Source organism: Nanorana parkeri, unplaced genomic scaffold (genome assembly GCF_000935625.1).
Source record: "Nanorana parkeri isolate BGI_ZX_2015 unplaced genomic scaffold, ASM93562v1 scaffold1532, whole genome shotgun sequence".
NCBI lineage: Eukaryota > Metazoa > Chordata > Amphibia > Anura > Dicroglossidae > Nanorana > Nanorana parkeri.
Window position 1 is genome coordinate 175,236 of NW_017307800.1, and position 21,600 is coordinate 196,835.

The 21,600-nt window shown below is 42.3% G+C and overlaps 1 protein-coding gene across 1 annotated transcript in view; it reads left to right on the forward strand.

Moving 5' to 3' along the window:
• SNX1 (sorting nexin 1) overlaps window positions 1-21,600 on the forward strand; it is a 28,292-nt gene that overhangs the window by 631 nt on the left and 6,061 nt on the right. The window contains exons 2-13 of the mRNA XM_018570435.1: window positions 11,268-11,370; window positions 11,445-11,566; window positions 12,581-12,653; window positions 13,031-13,074; window positions 13,446-13,587; window positions 14,959-15,037; window positions 15,248-15,323; window positions 15,423-15,536; window positions 18,062-18,155; window positions 19,111-19,316; window positions 19,453-19,596; window positions 20,619-20,699. Of these exons, the coding sequence (XP_018425937.1) occupies window positions 11,268-11,370; window positions 11,445-11,566; window positions 12,581-12,653; window positions 13,031-13,074; window positions 13,446-13,587; window positions 14,959-15,037; window positions 15,248-15,323; window positions 15,423-15,536; window positions 18,062-18,155; window positions 19,111-19,316; window positions 19,453-19,596; window positions 20,619-20,699 (1,278 nt within the window). The remainder of the gene's footprint in view (window positions 1-11,267; window positions 11,371-11,444; window positions 11,567-12,580; window positions 12,654-13,030; window positions 13,075-13,445; window positions 13,588-14,958; window positions 15,038-15,247; window positions 15,324-15,422; window positions 15,537-18,061; window positions 18,156-19,110; window positions 19,317-19,452; window positions 19,597-20,618; window positions 20,700-21,600) is intronic.

A 21,600-nucleotide genomic window follows, 5' to 3' on the forward strand; every position in this document is an offset into this window, starting at 1 on the left:
CCCCTGCTATGGGAGGGTGGCTACTGTCCTGTACAAAGGTGACCGCCTTCCTATGGTAGGATGGCTATCATCCTGTGCAAGGGTGTCCTCCTTCTTGTAGCAGGGTGTCCACAATCCTATATGTACTGTACCCTGCGGGTGGAAAATTGTCGGCAGAACAATGACTGCGTCCAATCACATGCAGTCGTTGTACTGTGCCTGAGCAGCATCCTCAAACATGTACCTTTCTGGAATTCCTTCTAAAATCTAGCAGTACACTTCCTGGTATTTGGGGGTTTCTAGGAACTCCTGCCTAGCTATTATAGCTGCCGTGTGAGATCTAAGGCACTGTTCCTATAGTCTCATGAGATTTAAAGTGAGATTTGGTGATGTCACTACTGTGCTGATCACTGTTCCCATTACTGAAGGCTCTGACTTGGAGCAGGAAAACCGTGCCTCTACCAAGATGGTCACTTCCACACAGAGGCACAGTGGAGAACAATAGCGCTGTGAGTAATGAGAAAAGATCAGATGTAGGGAGACCACAGGCAATCCGGGTGACTAGTCCCTTTGCTCACTGCTTGCTTTCTTTTGGGAACAACTTCCAGAGTTCAGTCCCTCTTGAAGGCCTCGTTCACACAGGTGGCAAGGGGGCGGTAAAAACAGGCGGTTCATCTACGGTCGGACTGCCCCCGGTCACCTGCTGCAATTTTGGCTGCAGTACTGTATACACTGCTGTGGCTGCAATGCTTTGTCGCAGCACGGCAACAAATATACAGCATGTCGCATTTGACAGGTGGTAAGGCTTGTCCGACGTGACCATTGAAATGAATGGAACCGCATCACAACTGCGTACCCATGCAGTAGCACCCCCCCCCCATAGAAAAGAAAAACTGCATTCAGGAGGCAGCCGCATGTGGCCGCCGCACGTGTGAACTCAGCCTTAGGGTCTTTGTCAGTGGACTTTGGGCTTGTGACTCTGGGATAAACGCAACTTGCTTTCAGGTACATACAGCTTATATCTGACACCAGAGCTGTGTCGGGGATCATTCACAGTTCATTGACAGGAGCAGTTGACTTCCTTTTAAGCAGCATTAAACAGCTTCAAGCCGCTTTTGCATTCCCATTGACTTGTATGTAAGAGAAGCAGTACTGAACAGAACACAAAGTCTGGCAACTCCAACCCTAACCTGAGAGAAATATGGAGGTTGCTTTTGTGGTCTTCCTGTGGAAAGATAATAGTTGTCCGGCTTTCATACTGATCCCATGGCTTCCAGACTTTCAGTCACAGATCAGAAGTATGCAGATCAGGAGTTCTGGATGAACTTCCTGAGTACTTGTTCCACATCTGTGTGTTAAAGGAGAACTATGGGGTCAGTGTTTTTCCCCATAGTTCTCCTTGGGGTAACGGGAGTACACAAACTAGCGTCCTCCCGTTACCCTAAGCTCAGTATACCGCGAGCTACAGCTCGCAGTATACTGAGACGCCGGAGCGGATCCCGACGTAGATGACGGGATTCGCCCAGCTGCGTGAGTGACAGCTGGCTCTGCCTATCTAGAGGCAGAGCCAGCTGTACCCTCCCCCGTCCGTTCCGCCAGTCAGCGCTGGCAGATCGGAGAGGGGAATCCAGTCCCTCCCCTGTCACGGCAGAGAGCTGTGACAGGATCGAGAGGCGAGGGAACCCGGTATGTGTTCCCTCACCTCCCGATCTACTGAGCCGATCTGTGACAGTCTCATTGTCACAGGTCGGCTAGAACTATGAGGTGAGTGGAAATCACTCATCTCATAGTTCTCCTTTAAAGCCAATTAAGTAGCGTGATGTGAAGACTCCTACATTATATCACTGCTGAGTGGGAAGGACAAGCAACAAACCACAGCGGTTTAAAACACCAAAACACTTTCCTTCCTGTCAGATGGATACCTGAGATCAACCAGATTTGCTGGTTACATTCGCTATGTCGAATGTTCTGAGTGCTTCTTTAGGAAGCTATTCCTGTATTTAAATGCTTTTATAAAATGTTTTCTTACATCGGATTATAAATAATTAGGTTTTGTATTTTTTATATTATTGTGTATCGTTTATAGTGGAGAACACGGAGTATAACCGGAAGGAAAGTGTTCTTGTGCTTACAACTGCCCTAGAGTGTGCAGACTGACTCCTCAGTTGTGGATTATTTAGTCCACTTTGTAATTATTCTGTGCTGAACCTTACAAAACATTACTGTGCAATCTCTGCACACTCAACCTTAGTTTTACCAAAACTGTAATATGGGGTCCTACCTGTCAATGAATTCCTACCCAATCAGACAGACCCTGGCACAATTGTTGGTAGATCTAAAGGAGATTGTGAAGTTAGATTTTACACGTATAGTGAGCTTTACCTTCTATTATGAACCAATGCTAGCCCAGGTTATCATGTGTCGCCCGCTGCACTCAGTGGTTCTTCCTGCCAACTCTCTTGTCCTATAGTGGCATAGGGGTCAGAAGGAGGAACTACTGTTTGCAGTAGGGGACCCAGGAGATTAGCAGTCCAGGAATTGTTAGTTTCTGCACATTCTTCATATGCATACAGTCCTCTTCAGTGGAGTGGCAGGAGAGATGCATATTTCCAATCTTCTTTTTCTGAAGGAGTGTTTTTTTTTTTTAATTTTCATGACAGAGTTGCTTTAACCACTTGCTGACCGGGGTGTTTTCACCCCTTCCTGGCCAGGCCATTTTTCAGTATTCAGCACTGCAGTACTTTGAATAACGCTGCACTGAAATGAATTTTTTACCATTTTTTGGGGACAGATAGAGCTTTCTTTTGGTGGTATTTTTTTTTTTTTAACAGGTCTTTTGGTGGTATTTAATCACCACTGCGGGTTTTATTTTTTACTATAGTAAGGAGAAACTACTGAAAATTTTGAGGAAAAAAAACGCTTTTTTTACATTGTTAGAAACCATTTATTATTACCCAAATTTTTGGTAAAATATAAAAGACGGGGTCACATCGGGTAAATAGACACCAAACATGTCAAGCCTTAAAATTGCGCGCACTCGCAAAAAACTATCATACCCAAAATTGGTCATATTCGACGCTTTTACTGCTCATCAGTTTAGTGTTATCAGTGATTAATGGCCCCAGAATTATTGCTCTCACTGCCACGTTCACGGCGATATGTGACATGTGCGGCGTAACAGGCGCAATAGTCATTTTCGCACGTAAGCGCACCCGACGCATGTTTGCACGCGTGTATGTATGGGTGGGGAGAATTTTTTTCCAAGACCCCTAATGTCAACTAGTGACACCCAAAGAAGCTGATGAAGCAGAAATCTGCGTCATCAGCTTCTGAAGCTGGAGAGTGACACAAGAAAGCGGAAGTGATGCGGTATACATCACTTCCGCATCCCGACAGCGGAGAGGGGACCGGAGGGAGATCGTGTACCGATCTTCCTCTGATGTCCTTTCACAGAGCCACCATGCTGGTCCCGGGCTCGCATCGGGCACAGCGAAGCTCGGGGCATCGGTGGGGGGGGCAGCACTGATCGGCACCTTATACAAGCGATCCGCCGGCTCTATAGATCTATACATTTCTACTTTGCCCCCTCCCCCATAACACATTTGGGTGGAGTAGCCCTTTAATTTTGTAAATATGTAACTATAATTTGGGTCGGTTTTAATACTGTCAGTGCTGTGAAGGTAGTAATTCCTTTGTTTAAAGTGACAGCTAGAAACTGCCAGAATCAAATACAGGTTTGTTTTTTGTCGCTGTCAGTACAGTTTATATTTAAAGCAAGTTTCATGGCTAAAGAATTTCTTCATAAGCTGCACTTTCGCAATATTACAAAGCATTTGCTGATGCGAGCCAATTAGTGGGACGGAGGACTTATCAAACAAACTAGACATTCACCATCCGAAAACAATAGTCAGCTTTTTCTGACCTCACAGACCACCTCCCCCGCCGTGCATCAAAAGCACGTGACTAGCTGGAAAAAAAAATCCCATATGTGATGTGCTGGACGTCACAGAGAAATAGAATTCACCTTAGGTGCCTTATAAAGTGCACAGACATGCTGGAAGACTACATCTGGAGGGCCATAGATCATAGTTATACAAAAGCTGCATATTATTAAAGGGTTACTTCACCTTCAAAAAATCCATATGCATTGCAGGATGGAGAGGGGGAGCTCATGGTAGCAGCAGCTTTAAAAGTAAGAATCATCTTCAAAAGTGCAAGATGCCATTTTATTGTGAAGTCCCAGCTGTAATGCATCTGGATTTTTGTTAAAAATGCCTTCAAAGGCACTAACCCTTCAAACCTGGCAGAAGTACTAAACAAGATATTTATAGGGAAATGCATGTGCTGAGATATGGTTCAGCCTTCTAAACCATAAGCTGGCCATACACTGGGTGAATTTTGGCTGGTTCTTGATAAAGCAGCCGAAATTCACTTAGTCGGTAGCCTTGTCGATCAGAAATTCGAAGGAGCCGCTCAGAAAGTTTTCAGGCGAATAGTAATGGCAGCCAATCAGCTGGTGTCGCTGTTCCAGTATTTTGACATCGACACACTAGCCGCTAGATCAGCCCAGCCAGGACATTCTGTTTAGTGTGGATGGAGGAATCTGTTGGATTTTTTTCTTTTAGCCCGCAGGTCGAACAAAAAAAATTTAACTGTGTATAGCCAACTTGGCACATTATTGAACTTGACAATAGACTAGTAAATTCTGTTTGTTTTATTTATGTTTGTACTGTTAGAGATCAGTATACCATGTCCTTTGTCATCCTTATTGACAAACTCTGGTCATCTACGATGAACATTTCAGATCTAGTGCCCTACATGGAGCCTGTCTAGGAACACTCGCTTCTCCAGACTGACCTCCACCCATCCAGGCATAGCATCAAGCTTATAACTTTTACGGGGTATCATAGGGTATAACAATCAATATGTCAGTGAATAAATTGTGGGTTGTGGTATAGTAGATGAGCAGTTGACCTTGTGGCATGGCAGATGAACATAATTGACCCTTTGGTATGGTAGATGAACATACAGTGGCTTGCAAAAGTATCCCCCCCACCGCGCCACCCCACTGGCAATTTTCCTATTTTGTTGCATTACCACCTGGAATTAAAATAGTTTTTTATTTGGATTACATGTAATAGTCATACACAAAATAGTCCAAAATCAAAATGGTGAAGTGAAATCAAGAAAATTACTTGTTTTTAAAAATACAAACCTAAAAAACGGAAAATTGGTGAATGCATATGTATTCACTTCCTTTGCTATAAAGGACCTACATAAGATCTGGTGCAACTAATTACCTTCAGAAGTCATATAATTAGTTAAATATGGACCACCCTTGGGCAATATAAGTGTCAAATGATCTTGGTGTATATACACCTGTTCTGAAAGGCCCCGAAGTGTGCACCACCACTGAGCAAGGGGCACCACCAAGCAAGCGGCAATATGAAGACCAAGAAGTTCACCAAACGGGTCAGGGACAAAGTTGTGGAGAAGTACAGATCGGGGTTGGGTTATTAAAAAAATTTCCAAAACTTTGAACATCCCACGGAGCAAGAATATGGCACTACAACAAACCTGCCAAGAGAGGGACACCCGCAAAAACTCACGGACCAGTCAAGGAGGGCACCAACCAGAGAAGCAACAAAGACCAAAGATAACCCTGAGGGAACCGCAAAGCTCCACAGAGGAGATTGGACTATCTGCCCATAGGACCACTTTAAGCCGTACACTCCACAGAGCTGGCCTTCATGGAAGAGTGGCCAGAAAAAAGCTATTGCTTACAGAAAAAAAAAAAAAAATCGGCAAACAAGTTTGCTGTTCGCCAAAAAGTATGTATTAGGGATTTCCCAAACATATGGAAGAAAGTACTCTGGTCAGATGAGACTAAAATGAAGTTTTTTGCCCTTCAAGGAAATGCTATGTCTGGCCCAAACTCAAGATTCTCATTGCCCCGAGAACACCATCCCCACAGTAAGGCCTGGTGGTGGCAACATTATGCTGTGGGGATGTTTGTCATCGGCAGGGACTGGCAAACTGGTCAGAATTGAAGGAAGGATGGGTGGCGATAAATCCTTGGAAATTCTTGAGGGAAACCTGTTTCAGTCTCCCTGAGATTTGAGACTGGGACTGAGGTTCACCTTCCAGCAGGACAATGACCCGAAGCATGCTGCTAAAGCAACACTTGAGCGGTTTAAGAGGAAACATTTAAATGTCTTGGAATGGACTAGTGGAATCTGTGGCATGACTTAAAGATTGCTGTATATCAGTGAAACCCATCCAGCTTGAAGGAGCTAGATGTGTCAAGCTTATAGAGATGTACCCCAAGACACTTGTAGCTGTAATTGCTCCAAATGGTGGCTCTACAAAGTATTGAATTTGGGTGCGGGGTGTCTAGTTATGCACACTTGCTTTCTGTTTCTTGTCTAATTTCTTGTTTGTATCACAATGAAAGAAATAGCTTGCATCTTCAAAGTGTTGTGTTGTGCATGTTGTGTAAATCCAATGATGCAATCCCCCAGAAAATCCATTTTAATTCCAGGTGGTAATGTAATAAAATAGGAATACTTTTGCAAGCCGCTGTAGTTGACCCTTTGGTATGGTAGATGACTAGTTTACCATGCTAGAAGCATGTCTTTACCAATCCAGAGCTGCATGCAGAAGGAGATGATGGCAGCTATACAGTTCGGTGGACATGTAAGTATTTGGTTGAATGGCTGCTACACTGTCTGCCCTAGGTAAGGTTTATCTTTCCTTACACATCATCTACAACATGCAAATGCCTTCTGGTTGTGTTAGAAAAACGTCATTGTCAGCAGCACAGACTCACTTAAGCATGCAGGTGACTATTGAAAGAACAGAAGAGTGCAATAGCGTGACCGCTGTGAGATCACCTCTGTTTCTATTCTTTGTGACTATAATTTAAAGTTGTCACGTAGAACGCCTTTTGCACAGGTGTCGATTCATGACATCACACTGAGGACATTTATAGTGTAAATGATCCATGTATACTGCGTGCATATTGGCTGAGAATGGCTGTTATCCATATACATAACAGTGCTAATGAATTTAACAAGCATCAGACACATCTGACACATGCTATGCAAATAGACATCATTTATATGCTGGCTTGTGGGAAATCTGCTTTAACCCTTTTGCTGACAGATCCTGCCTTCATTTTTCACCTCAGATGGACGATTTTGCTGTTTTTTCACTTTTTTTTTTTCCTTTTCCACAAATATTTACTTACAGCTTTGAAAGTTAGTAAAATACCCCCCAAACCATATATTTTCTGAACGCACAGGCCTATAGAATTAAAAGATGGTGTCACTGAAGTCCCATGATAGTTGCCCAAATGTTTATCGAAACTATATTTTCCAATAAAAAGACGCTAAAATCATTATTAACAATTCAACATAACTTCTCCCTAAATCTAAAAGATAAAACTGGACTGATGTTAAATCAATATTTATAAATTTCAAATTGTGCTTTTTTTGTGAAAAAAGATGGCATACAAAACTAACCAAGAAAATGTTTTTCCTTTTATATAAACGTTAGCCTGTGGCCACTGCTTTGTGCTGGGAGCGAGCTCATTCTGTACAGAGCGGTCACTGACAGCTCCTCTTCTCTGTTTACATTGGGACCTGGCAAATGGTTGCAGCATTGGGGAGCAGATTACACCCTCGTTCACATGGGTAATGGCCAGCCCGTACAGATCCGTGTTGCGTGCACAGCCGTATTGGGCCGCTCCCGGGAAGGACAGGTGCTGCATGTTATTGTACGCAGCCCCTGTCCTTCTCTATAGGAGTACGTGGCCGTACACCGCCCTACACTCATCCGAGCTGCACGTCCGTATGGGTGCGGGTGTCCCTGCTCGGACGCAGACAGGATCCATCCTGTCAGCATACGGGCACAGACACCCGTACGGGCATGCAGGTCGGATGAGCATAGCACAGCGTACTCCCATAGATAAGGACAGGCTGTTGCGTGCAATCACACGCAGCACCTGTCCTTCCCTGGAGTGGCCCGATACGGCCATGCACGCAACACAGATCTGTACGGGCCAGCCGTTACCCGTGTGAATGAGGGCTAAATCTTATGAATGAATGTGATCAGCAGCTTGTTAGCCACCAATAATTTTAATTCATCATTCCAGGGAGTCCAGGGCATCAGATGGTTGGAAGTTTTTGGTTGCTGAAGTGACTATAAACTTTCAGCACCTTTGACCAGTTGCCGTCCGACCATTGCAAAAAAAATGGACGGACGGCACAGTCGCATTGGCGGGTTGCCGTCTCCAGACGGCACTTTTTTTCTGCTCACGCGCCCCCTAGCGTGCGCGCATGCGCAGAAAAAAAACATCCAATGTAAAGAGCTGTTACCGGCTGTTTCAAATACAGAGCCGCCGATCGCGGATATGTGCTCGGTGTGTGCCCCCCCTCGAGTGCTGCAGCCGCCGCAACTCCTGACCGCTCACATTCAATCCCGAGATCCACTGCCCCATCTGCAGCCCGGGACCGGCTCGGGACGGTGTCAGGAGGTAACATGGGAGGAAGGTCAGCATCTTCCTCCTTGCTGATCTCCCTCCGTGCTGTGAATGCGGAAGTAATGTGTAAATACATCACTTCCGCATTCACCCGTCAGTCATCTGGCTGCTATTGCCAGAGAGAAGAAGCTGATGAAGCAGATCTCTACTTCATCAGCTTTTTTTGGGGTCCCTAGGTGACAGGAGTCTTAGAGACCCCTAATGTCTCTATAAAGAGGACCTGTCAGTGTGCCTTTGCTATTATATAGGGGGATTTGTATCCCCCTATGCAATAGCAATGACATTAAGTGTAAAAAAAACATAAAAAGAGTTTTAAAAAAAATAAGTCGCATATAAAAAAAGTTTAAAAAACCCCCCTAAGAACAAGCTAGCTTGGAGGATTGGGCGAGTATAACTTTATTTAAATTTTTTTTAAACCTAGACAGAAACAAGCAGTTAACCCTTGCAGTGCAGGGGTACCCCAATGCAGGAGTTAATGCACTTTTTTCGTGGAGTTCTTCCATAACTGCCATGTACATAAGGGTCACTGAGCAAGCCACCTTGAAGCATATCTGTTGCACCATAGCCCTTATGTCCATGGCAATGAAAAGGAGAAAGAGGATGTATAGTGTTATGCATGTTCAGGAGTAAGCGCCTGTTCAGCGTGATTTTGCTTTCAGACGTCTGCCTTCTTGCTGCTGCGCACGACAATGGAAAACGCATGATTCTCTATGGTGCCCATTCACACCTGTGCAGCTTGATGCAGTGTATTTTTTTGGAAAGGTTCAGCTGCTACTTTTTTTGCATTATTAGCCTCATAAACTTCAGTGGAGGTGAATGGAAAATGCATGTAACATGCATTTTGGTGCGTTTTAGCACATGACAACACCTCCCCCACACCCCCCACACCCTAGCAACCTAATGTTTATTTCACCTTCATTGGCCAAAATAAAAATACATAACGCATGAAAAGCATGCAACCAAAATGTGCTAAAAATGCATGAAGATGCAGACACAAGTGTGAATATAGACTATAAAAAAAAAATGAAAGGCCAACTCTGAGTAAACCATGAACTTACTCCCTGCACCACTCTCGTACAAATCACTGGCATAAAAAAAGTAAATGCTCTTTTCTCACCTAAAGCTATGGGGCTCCAGTTCTAAGTATTCTCTGCTGTTTACATGAGGCAGGGTCTGGGTGTCCACGTCACTGCCTGTGTGAAATCTATAAAAAGGACTCCACAAGTCATGGTACGGTATTAATCTCAAAGCACTGCACTACCTGATTTCTGAGTGAACATATTTCACCAACAAAGGGATATGTTTACTTTGTTCTTGAAGCATACCTGCTTCTCCGCACACTGTCAGACTTTGTTTGCTTATACGTCTTGTCCTTTGCCAGGAGAGCAGAACAGGCCAGCAATGAACACTTCTTTTTATTCCAGGTAGCAGCCTCTGTTGCTTGACAGTTCTAAAACTGTCACTATTGATTATAAACTGTTATAACTAGCATTACATCTGTTAGGTCTAATGCACACAAGACTTTTATATCTGGCTCCAGATTCCTGTGTCTGGAATCACAGGTGGTTCTGGACTGCTGTGGCTGCTTGGCCACTGGTTACCTGTGACTAGGTACTGATGACCAGCCCTGAATGCTATCTGTCTGGGTCCAGGGTCAGATATCTTTCCAGGGATTCACTCGATGTGCACATAGTGGCAGATAGCGGTGGCTTCTTTTAGCTTGTCATTGTTTTGTACAGGCTGAGCAACTTATGCTGTCCAGGACAAGCTGTGATTCCAGCCAAAAAAATCCATTGATTCTTGCTGCAGGAATCCACAGCCAGGCATACAATTCCTGTGTGAATGAGGCCTCAGCTGAGGTGACTAGAACCTTGCATACTTGTTCACACCAAGCGTGTTCCAGGAGCAGAGCAGTTACAGACCAGATCAAAACTGCGTCCAATGTGTTCCAATGGTATTTTGGGCTGTAGTTCATACCGCCGTGTTCATTTCCAGAGCATGTAAAAAAACTGCAGCAAGCCCTATTTTACCTGCTCTGGAACGCATGCAAACGCCCTGGAATGCACTGAAAACCCATTTGAAACAACAACAAAAAAAGAAAGTTTTTTTAAAATCAAAAACGGCCAGGAGCGCATCAAAAACCGCCACAACCCACTGCACTGCGTGTGCAGAAACTCATGCAAATCTGGTCTGTATTTGGTGTGAACAAGCCCTTAATGTGCTAGTGTTTCATTTTCTATCTAACTGACCACTAGGTTCCTAGAAATAGGACTGACAAGTGGCAGTCCATGATGACAGAAACACGATGGCAACAACTGAAGCTGCTGATGATTAGTGACTGTGCACAGCATCTGAAGGAAGAACATTTTTTTTATTTGCCTATTCCAAGCAAATCTGTCATTCATTTTCCCATTCATTCTAGAGAAATATAAAGAGGTAGAATCTGGTTGCTGTTGTCCACAAAACCTTCTTCCTTCAGCCATGTTTGTGATTGATGCCTGAAATGCATGTCAAATTGACATTTTATGGACAGATGAAAATAACCTTTCCTATAGCTAGGCATAGGCAAGTGTTGTCCAGTGTAACCAACATCTCCTGCTGGCGTACTTCCAGGTTAAACAGTGGAAAACTGCTGCTAAGATCCTTTCTGTAATAGTAGCATCAGGCTTCTGCTTGTATCCATGATGCCTGTCCTCATTTGGCCCATGCTACTCATCTTACTATTCCCTTCTCACTTCACTTTCAGAGTAAACAAGTAATCGATCCAGAGCCTAAGAAAGAAACTCCCCAAGAAACCTCAAGAGAAAATGGCCTCTTCCTGGATGATGATGACCAGGATATTTTTGCAGGTACGCTGTTGTGTTAATTGCATAGCTTCTGCATTTTGTGTTTGCTGCATTTAACAGTCTTTCCTATCCTGCAGAATCCACCGTCAAGCTGTCAGTGGACAGTTCTCACAGTAGTCAGAAGGAGGAGCCGCCACTCACAACCCCTATGCTCATTGCAGCGGCCTCTGCACCCCCCAAGCAGAGGACCTATGAAGAGGTAATATAGGTGTAGAAACAAGAAAACACGTCATTTAATAAAATGTCTATAACTAAACAAGGATAAATAATAAAAAGTGTCTGAGACAAAATCTTTCAACTGGAGTGCATACCCAAATCTTTTAACTGGAGTGCAGCACCACACCCTCTAATTATTATACAGGATTTATATAGCGCCAATAGTTAGCACAGCGCTTTACAATATAAGGAAGACATTACAGTCACAATACAATTTAAGACAAGATGGTAAGGAGGGCCCTGCCCGTGAGGGCTTACAATCTAAATAACCTGCTTTTATGGGCAAATGCCACTCTTTTGTAACAGGCAAAGCTCTGACACTACCTTTTACCCTCATACACTGATTATCACCATGATCGGCTGGCATCACTGGGCAATAGGAATGTACAGGTAAGTTGGGTACTATCAGAAGTGCTGAAGCTTAGTCTGCCAGTACAACCTGGTGTTCGGCTATAAAAGCATAGTATTAGAGGCAATCTAGGTGCCTGTACTTTATACCTGCAGATATTTATTATTATTACAGATTTTCTCGTATGAGGACACAATCCCAAACATTGGTTACAGATTTGATTGCTTCTATGAAGTTGAAGAATTAGACTGTTTCTCAAAAGGCTTGAAAAGGGAGTGGGGACATTAATATACAGCTCTACACTTTATACCTGTGGTTTTTTTTTCTTTTTGAATACAGAGTCTCCTTTGATTTTGTAATTCCATGTTAAATAGTTTGTTGGTTTGTGGTTATAATGAAGAAAAATACCCTGACCATAAACCTATCAAATTCACAGGGCTTTTCACTAATGGGTGAAGAGTTTGGAGAAGACAGGACAAGTGAATCTAGGAGAACATTGCTGATTTGGAACAATTCTCCAATTCAGCTCACTTTCCAGTTCAGCTATGATGTCCTAAATTGCTCACTTCTCCTGCCTTCTCCAAACTCTTCACCCTTTTGTGAATAACCCTGTCAATGTTTTTAGCCATTTTTTTTCTCTGTCCTCAGTTAGAAGAGGAAGAGGAAGAGCAAGAGGACCAGTTTGAGCTTAGCATCAATATCACAGACCCTGAGAAGATTGGTGAGTGTTCTTTCAGAATGGCTAATTATATTCTGTGTAACCTATGATTTACACCTAGTATCCTCCTGAGGTGTCAGGCAAGCTCACATCCAGCAAGCACATCATAAACAGAGCGCTTCAACTACTGCCTTTGATGTTTTGACATTCTGTTTTTGCAGCCTTACCTTTTTGCTTCAATCATTCTGCATATAAATGTTTAAAAAATAAAGACATTATAATATGAGAATTCAATATTGTACAAAATATTGGTCCTTCAACAAGGCACCCCTTATAAACCGCTTTATATATTTTTAAATTAGTGTTTGATATTTGAAAGGATTACTGTGGAGAACGATTGCCTATGACAAAGTATTGATAGCAGCACATTTTATCCCCAGGTGATGGAATGAATGCATATGTAGCTTATCAAGTTTCAACCCGGGTAAGCAGCAGAAGTTGTCTAATAAAATTGTAGTTCTGCTTCAGTCTTGTCTTTGCAAATGTGTAATTTTAATTTAAATAGCACAATTCTTTGAGGTTGTGGCCTTAAATTGCTCATATGTCTTCTTGTGTTTTTATTCACCATTCACCAATCATTTTATGAATGTTTCATTTTGTATCCTTCACTTTAAGAGCATACTTTCCACTCTACTACAGTTTACTCATGCTGGTAGGGTGTGATCATGTTACTGTTAAACGTCTAATCTAATATGAGCCATTGATGCATTTGTAACATTATTAGTCTCTGAGTAATCACAGATGCATATTTACTTTTCCTCCTAATTGTGGTTTTCTTTTTTTTTACCGTACCAGACCACTTTGCCCATGTTCCGGAGCAAACATTTCAATGTGAAGAGAAGGTTCAGTGACTTCTTGGGCCTGTATGAGAAGTTGTCAGAGAAGCATTCCCAGAATGGGTTCATTGTCGCTCCACCTCCTGAGAAAAGCCTCATAGGTGAGTAGTGGACACCTGAAAACATTGGGGGAATTCATAAAAACCGGAGCAGTTGCCCATGGCAACCAGTCAGCTTCTCTCTTTCATTTCAAAGCTGAACAAACTGAAAAGAGAAGCTGATTGATTATGGCCAACTGCTCCAGATTCTGTCTGCTCCAGTTTTTGTGACTTACCCCATGTGTTAATAATGTGTTTTAGGTGAATTTCACATTCCTGTTTGTAATGCAATGATCCCATTCCTTCATAGTAATGTTTTAGTTTAACTGCTGTATAGTACAAAATACTGGTAGGGAGACTTTAGGCAGTGCAGTGAAATGTTTGCAAACATCTCCCTCCAAAGGGAGAAAGTCATTTTTGCTGGGCCAAAGCCTAACCATCTCCTGGTAGGTGTTCTAGTTCCGCAAAGGCATTGCAATTGTTTTAAATTACCAGTAGATGGCACATTGACTTAAAGCCTACCTTGGACAAAATCCCTTACCCTGAAGTCTTCCTTCCTTAGAGGAGGTTATTTGGATAACTTAAAGCTGAAATTTAGGCAAACTAATAAATGCACAAATTAAAATACACTTTAGGGAACTATTTAACCCACCAAGGGATTATTTCTGTTCTTTCAGCACTAAGATTAATACATCTCTGCAACACAGTACAGCCATGTTTGACAGGGCAGGAGACCTGATTTTCCTCTGCAGCAGTTCAGTAACATTTTATTAATGTCCTGCCCACCCCAGCCTTTGACTGGACATTGAAAGGAGAAGCCGCAATCTGATAAGCTCATTGCTCTATGACCCTGCTCACTTCCTAATGGCATGCTCCTTGCACTGCAGCAGAACTGCTTCTCCCTCACCCACTGTCTGCTGTACAGGGAATTGCAAGAGGCTGATACCAAGTCAAGAACAGGTACACTTCTTACATTTAAAAAACACATTTAGTGTTGTATTCACGAAAGGCTGGACTGCTTTTAAATGTACCCATGCAGTGGGACCTCCACCCATCCCAAGGGGTCCTGCATTGTATGGAATGACACCCGAGAGCAGAGCTGCAATCGGCCATCACCATAGTAAAGCGGGTTTGGGGGAATGGTCGCATGAAGAGGAAGCCTGTGGGAATAAATAATAAAGTAAGTATTTGTGCTTCTCCACCTTCCCCCGCCAAAGGAATTTGACATAGCAAAGCCTTACTACTTAAGTTCGGGTTAATTTCTAAAACTGTAACTGATTATATCTTGCACACAATCAAAAAAGAGTGTCACGGTTCAAGAGACTTCTTCACTTGTGAAGTCGTGTAGAGAGAGTATAGGTACCGAGACTGATCAATCTGTATGATTCAAGTGTGTGAACTTCCTTTATTATAGCTCATTATGCTTTTATTTAGGTATGACTAAAGTGAAAGTTGGGAAAGAAGATTCCTCTTCAGTTGACTTTTTAGAGAGAAGACGAGCTGCTCTGGAAAGGTAAGAAACCTAACAACAAAAATGATAGGTTTTTATAGTGGCATCTATTTAATGGTCACCGAAGAGAGCCCCTTAGAGATGGCTTACTACCCTGGCAATTTTATTAGGAGTTCTCTTGCTGTATAATATGTGTGTGTGTGTATGTATGTATGTATGTATGTATGTATGTATGTATATATATAATACACACCCTCCTGTTGTCTACTACAGGTACCTGCAGAGGATTGTCACCCACCCAACACTGTTACAAGACCCAGATGTCCGTGAATTTCTAGAAAAGGATGAGGTAATTATTTTATTAGGTTAGAAGTTCTTAGTAGAGAATTCTCTGAAATATGTGTATTTTGTAAGAATTAAAAAAGTGACTTTTTCCTCTTTCTTTGAGCTTCCTCGTGCTGTCAGCACTCAAGCTCTGAGTGGAGCTGGACTCCTCAAGATGTTCAATAGAGCTACTGATGCTGTCAGCAAAATGACTATCAAGATGAATGAATCTGACGTTGTAAGTACCAAATGGGTCTCTGTTGACATTTTTCTTGACTGCTTAGCAGTAAGATTTAAAAATCGTTTCTTTACTTGTAGATGGTAAAACAAAAGCTGTGACTTGCTTTCACTCTTGCTTTTAAACTATACATTCTTATAAATTCTTAGTAGCAGTTAGGGATGCACAGATACTTTTCGAGTACCAGTGCAGATACTTGGCATTTTCATGAGAACTACCAGGTTTGCAGCGGTTGCAGCTGGGACCTGGCTCAGGCGCTCCACCACTGTCCTGAAATCATTAGTCTGTATTGTTTTTTAGAAAAACTGTCACATGACAATAAACAAAAATGTATCGGTACTCGTAAGTACTCGGCAAGTACCAGTACTCATACTCGCAAAACTGGTATCTGTGCATCCCTTTATTTATAAAAACAAAATCATACATTAATACAGAGATGTACAAATTCCAGGAGCTCCGTGTGCTCCTTACAAATGACAGCTGCCTTCTAATTTTTGAATTTTTCTCTAGTCTAGTCTTGGAGCTCAAAAGTATCGGTACATGTACTCGTATCTGTTCAACCCTAGTAGCAGTTTTCTCTAATACCCTAAATTCCACCCAGGAAATAAAATGCATGCAAAGATGGCTTCTCTGCACCTTTTTTTTTAGCTACACTGAAGCATACATTTTGCATAGAAAGATAAAACAATGAGTTTCTGGGCTTTACTAAAATTGCCATTTTTTGTTCTAATTGTTTACTGTAGAATAAAACGTGCAGATTTAATGTCCAACCTAAACCTAAGAAAAAGAAATGTGACTTCATTCATTTTCTTTTTTCAGGTTTTTTCCCCCCTTTATTTCCACCTTGTGATTCTGCCATTAACACACTTCCATATAGCACACTACAGTCCTATAGCTATATTCCTGTCCTACAGTGCTTGTCTCAATAAAGGAGCAGCATTGCCATCTGATTTCAACTGCAGAATGCCACCTCCTATATAACTCCTCATAACATAGATGGGGCTGATATGTAGTTCAGACGTGGGCAGGGCAATGCTAATGAGCCTGCTTGAGCTAACTGCAAAAGACAGCATGGGAATTCTGTCAGGACCAACAGGATCAAACAATGCTTTCAATGGCAAATTTAACAGACCAAAATGGAGCAAATAAGAGGGAGTAATTTGTGGGATTTCCATACACTTTAACCATTACAAATAGCACTTTGTGTACCTAAGAGAACGCTGCACCAAGAACAAAACATGCTCAGTTTTTAACCTGCATTATCCTCCACTGCCCTAGAAGTTATTTGTCTAAGATGCTGCTGGCTGAGGGATCACTTGCATTACTGTAAGGTTACCCTGTTCCTTCTTTTATTCATGTGTACTCAAAGCAAAGGTGATGGCTTTGGGTGGAAGTTTTCCTTAAAGTGACACTAAACTCAGGAGTTAAATCTTGAAAATACATTCAAGTACACTAACTATTAACAACATTGTATCTTATTTGTGTATCACTCAGCTATAGATGCTCAAATCATCTCTGAGTTGGTGCTGACACTGTCCTTCCTTCTGGAGGGTGGCTACTTTTTTCCCCATGGTCCCTGTGTGTGTTGTAAAGTAGTCACCGCTCCAAGCTCACTCCCGGGATGGACTACAATCTCACATTTAGTTTACTCATTTGTATTGAGATTGTAATTCATGGAAGTAAGCTTGGAGCGGTGACTACAACACACATGTGGACTATGGGGAACACAAGTAGCCACCCTCCAGAAGGAAGGACAGTGTCCGCATGTATTCAGAGATATTTGAGGATCTACAGCCGAGTAATACACCGTTAAGCGACATTTTTGTTAATAGTTTTAGGGTATTAGAATGCATTTCTAAGATTTAACTCCTGAGTCAGCTTAAAGCTAACTCATCACATAATTATTCAAACTCGGCATTTGATGTACAAAATGCATAAATTACCTGCTGAAGTGAAAAAAAGTAGATGTCATGATGTAGACTGCTACATTTATTTGTAAAATTTTACTTTTTCATTTAAACTTAGGCTTGACCCTGCCTCCTGGGCCTCTGTTTTGCCCTGTGAGGCTGGTGGGCTGAACAAGAGAAATCACTTGATTCCCCTATCCATGCTAAACCGCATCAGTGGAGGAATCTGCACTGCTTGGTGTTATATTCAGACAGTGGCCGGCACCTATGTCTGCCTGAACAGTGATTGCATCTGATAGGATACAGTCACTGTTCAGCCAACAATTGACTTTTGGTGATCCAAGTGGCACTCGGTTTAAAAAATATTTATAAATAAGACTACTTTTACATTTATGATGCGTATGAATTGAATAAATAAACCACACAGGTATATTAATCTTGCTTAGGATTTTTTTTAGTAGCAACATCAAAGTAAACAAGAGCTCATTCACCTATTTCCCAGGTGCTAAATATAATTCGGCTCGGGTTTGTGACACCCAGGATACTGTTCATTGATGGCTTTTCTATTTTTACTTCTTATCAAACGTTAATTTGCCGATAATTGTTTATTTTGTTTAGTGGTTTGAGGACAAGTTGCAAGAGGTGGAATGTGAGGAGCAGCATCTACGGAAACTACATGCAGTGGTGGAGACTCTAGTCAATCACAGAAAAGGTAGTTTTATGTCTAAAACTTTGAACATTCTACAAATAAGTATAAGAAAGGGAACCTGTACTGCAAACTGAAATCTATGTCTGTATATTCGAGTATTTAAGGCTCCCGGGTTGCTCTTAAAGACTGCATAAGCAACTTGTAGGCACCTTAAGAGGTCAGCTACTACATGTCAGGTGCTGTTTGGTAATATTTGGCATTTGAGCGCAGGTTGCCTTAAAGCATAGTGCAAAGTAATTATTGTATTACTGCGTGACTCGTATATAAACAAAACATGGTTTTCAAAGGAGGATTCTTACCAGTCACAATACACTAAATACATGTTTTATGAAGTAGAATGGGGAAGTTTGGAACCTCTGCCATGTTTTTGTTGCTGTTTATTCACCTTTAGGGTAGGTTCCCCTCATTTTCTGTTCTGATGATTGGTGTCCGGTGGGACAGGAAGTGAGTGGTATTCTGTTTTAACAATGGCCCGGAAATAAAATCCTTACAGGTTCTAACCATTCACTCTATGCAACCATAAAGGAAGTACGGGCTTAAAGTGACATTAAACCCTCAGATTTTTTAACATAAACCAATACTGTAATGTGTGCCTTACTGTAATCCATGGTAGTTTCCCTTCTCTTTGCTGCTCTTCCTTTTTAAATCCTCATGTCTTCTCATGCTTGGGGAGAACTTCCCTTTGCAGCTGAGTGCCTCTTCCTGTAGTGCTGGCTCAGGTTGTGAACCTGCACACAGACACCATATATCCATTTCTGAGACAAGGCAGTCTGCTGCAAAACAGAAGTTCTGCCCACCCTTAGAACAGATACAGATTTAAAAGGAAGAGCAGCAAAGAGAAGGGAAACAACCATGGATTACAGTAAGGCGCACATTACAGTATTGGTTTATGTTAAAAAATCTGAGGGTTTAATGTCACTTTAAAGTTTCACTGTAAATGTAATGTTTCTGATTGCAGAGCTGGCTTTGAATACTGCTCAGTTTGCCAAGAGCTTGGCCATGCTGGGGAGCTCAGAGGATAACACAGCCCTTTCCAGAGCTCTATCCCAGTTAGCTGAGGTGGAGGAGAAGATCGAACAACTACATCAGGAACAAGCCAACAGTGACTTCTACCTGCTAGCCGAGCTTCTAGCAGATTATATTCGCTTACTGTCTGCAGTCCGGGTAAGTGGCTTAGCTTTAAATATTTACGAAGTGCCAAATTTCTACATTCCTCCATCTTGTCCTCGGTTTTTGTATTGGAGATTTGTGATTTCACTTTGTAGTATAGTTTGTAACTGCTCTATTTCATCTATTTAAGGGTGCATTTGACCAGCGAATGAAGACTTGGCAGCGCTGGCAGGATGCCCAGGCAGCATTACAGAAAAAAAGGGAGATTGAGGCAAGGCTGTTGTGGGCCAACAAACCAGATAAATTGCAGCAAGCCAAGGATGAAATCTCTGAGGTGAGAAAGAAAAAAAAAAATCTGTGAGACTTTATAAATAGGAAGTGTGCGTGGACTGCTTCACAAAGCGAGCTTTACTTCTAAAGATATGTTTTAGGAGAAGTACCTTCTCAGATAATCTGTCTTATACCAACAATAAAGCTAATCCAGTCCTACACAGGACATTAACATTTTGACTCATTAAAATGCTAAAATACTAAAAAGTACATGTTGATCTGCCAGAAATTCAGTGAACGCCTATTGTCCTGTACACAAGCATTGTTATTAGCCTTCCCAACTCAACTCTGTGGAGTACAGAACACCTTAGTGTATGTTAGAGAGATGAGGAGAGGGCAAGGTGTTAAGTAGTCCAAATCAAAAGCAAGCAGCCAATGGTGAAAACTTTGCCCCTCCATAGATATGGTGCAGTTAATGAGTGTAATCCCCCTAGAACAGGAATTGTGTTACTGGCCAGGTTAAAGTAAAGGTAAAAAACACCTTTTGAGGCTACCACATGTAACGACTTGTAAGCTGCAATATATTTTTTTAATTTAGATTTCCTTTAAGCTGGCTTTAATGCAAAGTGAGACGTGACTGATGTGTACCCAGACAGCAACCAAGTGTTCACAAACTGGTTGCTGTATGATTGTACTGCCTGTGCTAAAATAAGACTTTAGCCAATGCACCCCAGGCATTGCATGCTACAGGCTGTGATCAGGCTAGAGATCCATAGAAACATGATGACCAACACTTGGCAATCGGCAAGCACAGCCCCACCAAACAGAAGGCATTGGATATGCCACCTACAGTTGTCTTATAGTGATTGAATGGCTTATATGATTAACAGTCTAACATTGCTCAAATGGCCATATAGAATGATCACCATGTGCTGTCATATATAATCTCCAGTGTTTGTATCTACCCGCTATAGAAACATTTTTGTGAGCACGCATTAGATACGTAAGCTCCCAAACTCCTAAATTTAGCTGTGTGTCTGCTTACATTACATTTACATACTAATCTATGGTCATCTCTTCTGTTAGTGGGAGTCTAGAGTCACCCAATATGAAAGAGATTTTGAAAGAATTTCTATTACTGTTCGGAAGGAAGTTACAAGGTTTGAGGTAAGGCCACATTATCGCTGCCCTTTAATGATGCTCATAACTACCTACGTTTTACAGTTTGCCATAAGAATTCGGCTTCAATCAAATAACCGTTTGTGTTTTCTAAGTAACTGTCATTTTCTTTTTCTTAGTTTCTGGATAGGGTAAAAGATTAGGAATCCTGTCAAATGTATTTTAAGGTTGTCTGAGGCCCTGAGACAGATGCTTATTTTCAGTTCCTGTCCAGCGTACGTTTTACTAAACAGGAAGTTTGGGAAGGCTAGAACCCCTGTCAGTTTGTATCTGTGTCCCTGTTGCAGATTTTCTCTCAATTCCTGTCTGCTAAAACTTTTTTCAGAAGTGAAGGTAAATCTCTGTAACGGAGCCCCGGAAAGAATTGAGGTTCCAATTCTTCCCCACTATATCCGAAACTAGAAAAAAATGTTTTTAGCTTGACATACACTTTCCTTATGACCTTTTATCAGGGTAATATAATTTTAAACCAAAAACAATTCCATCAATCAGTTTTATACAAATGATTCCCTTTAAAGGAGAACTATGAGGTGAGTGATTTCCACTCACCTCATAGTTCTAGCCGACCTGTGACAATGAGACTGTCACAGGTCGGCTCAGTAGATCGGGAGGTGAGCGAACACATACCGGCGTTCGCTCACCTCTCGATCCTGTCACGGCTCTCTGCCGTGACAGGGGGAGGGGCTGGATTCCCCCCTCCCTGCTCCGATCTGCCAGCGCTGACTGGCAGAACGGACGGGGGAGGGGGCGGGTACAGCTGGCTCTGCCTCCAGATAGGCAGAGCCAGCTGTCACTCACGCAGCTGGGCGGATCCCGACGTCCAGGTCGGGATCCGAGCTTAGGGTAACGGGAGGACGCTAGTTTGTGTCCTCCCGTTACCCTAAGGAGA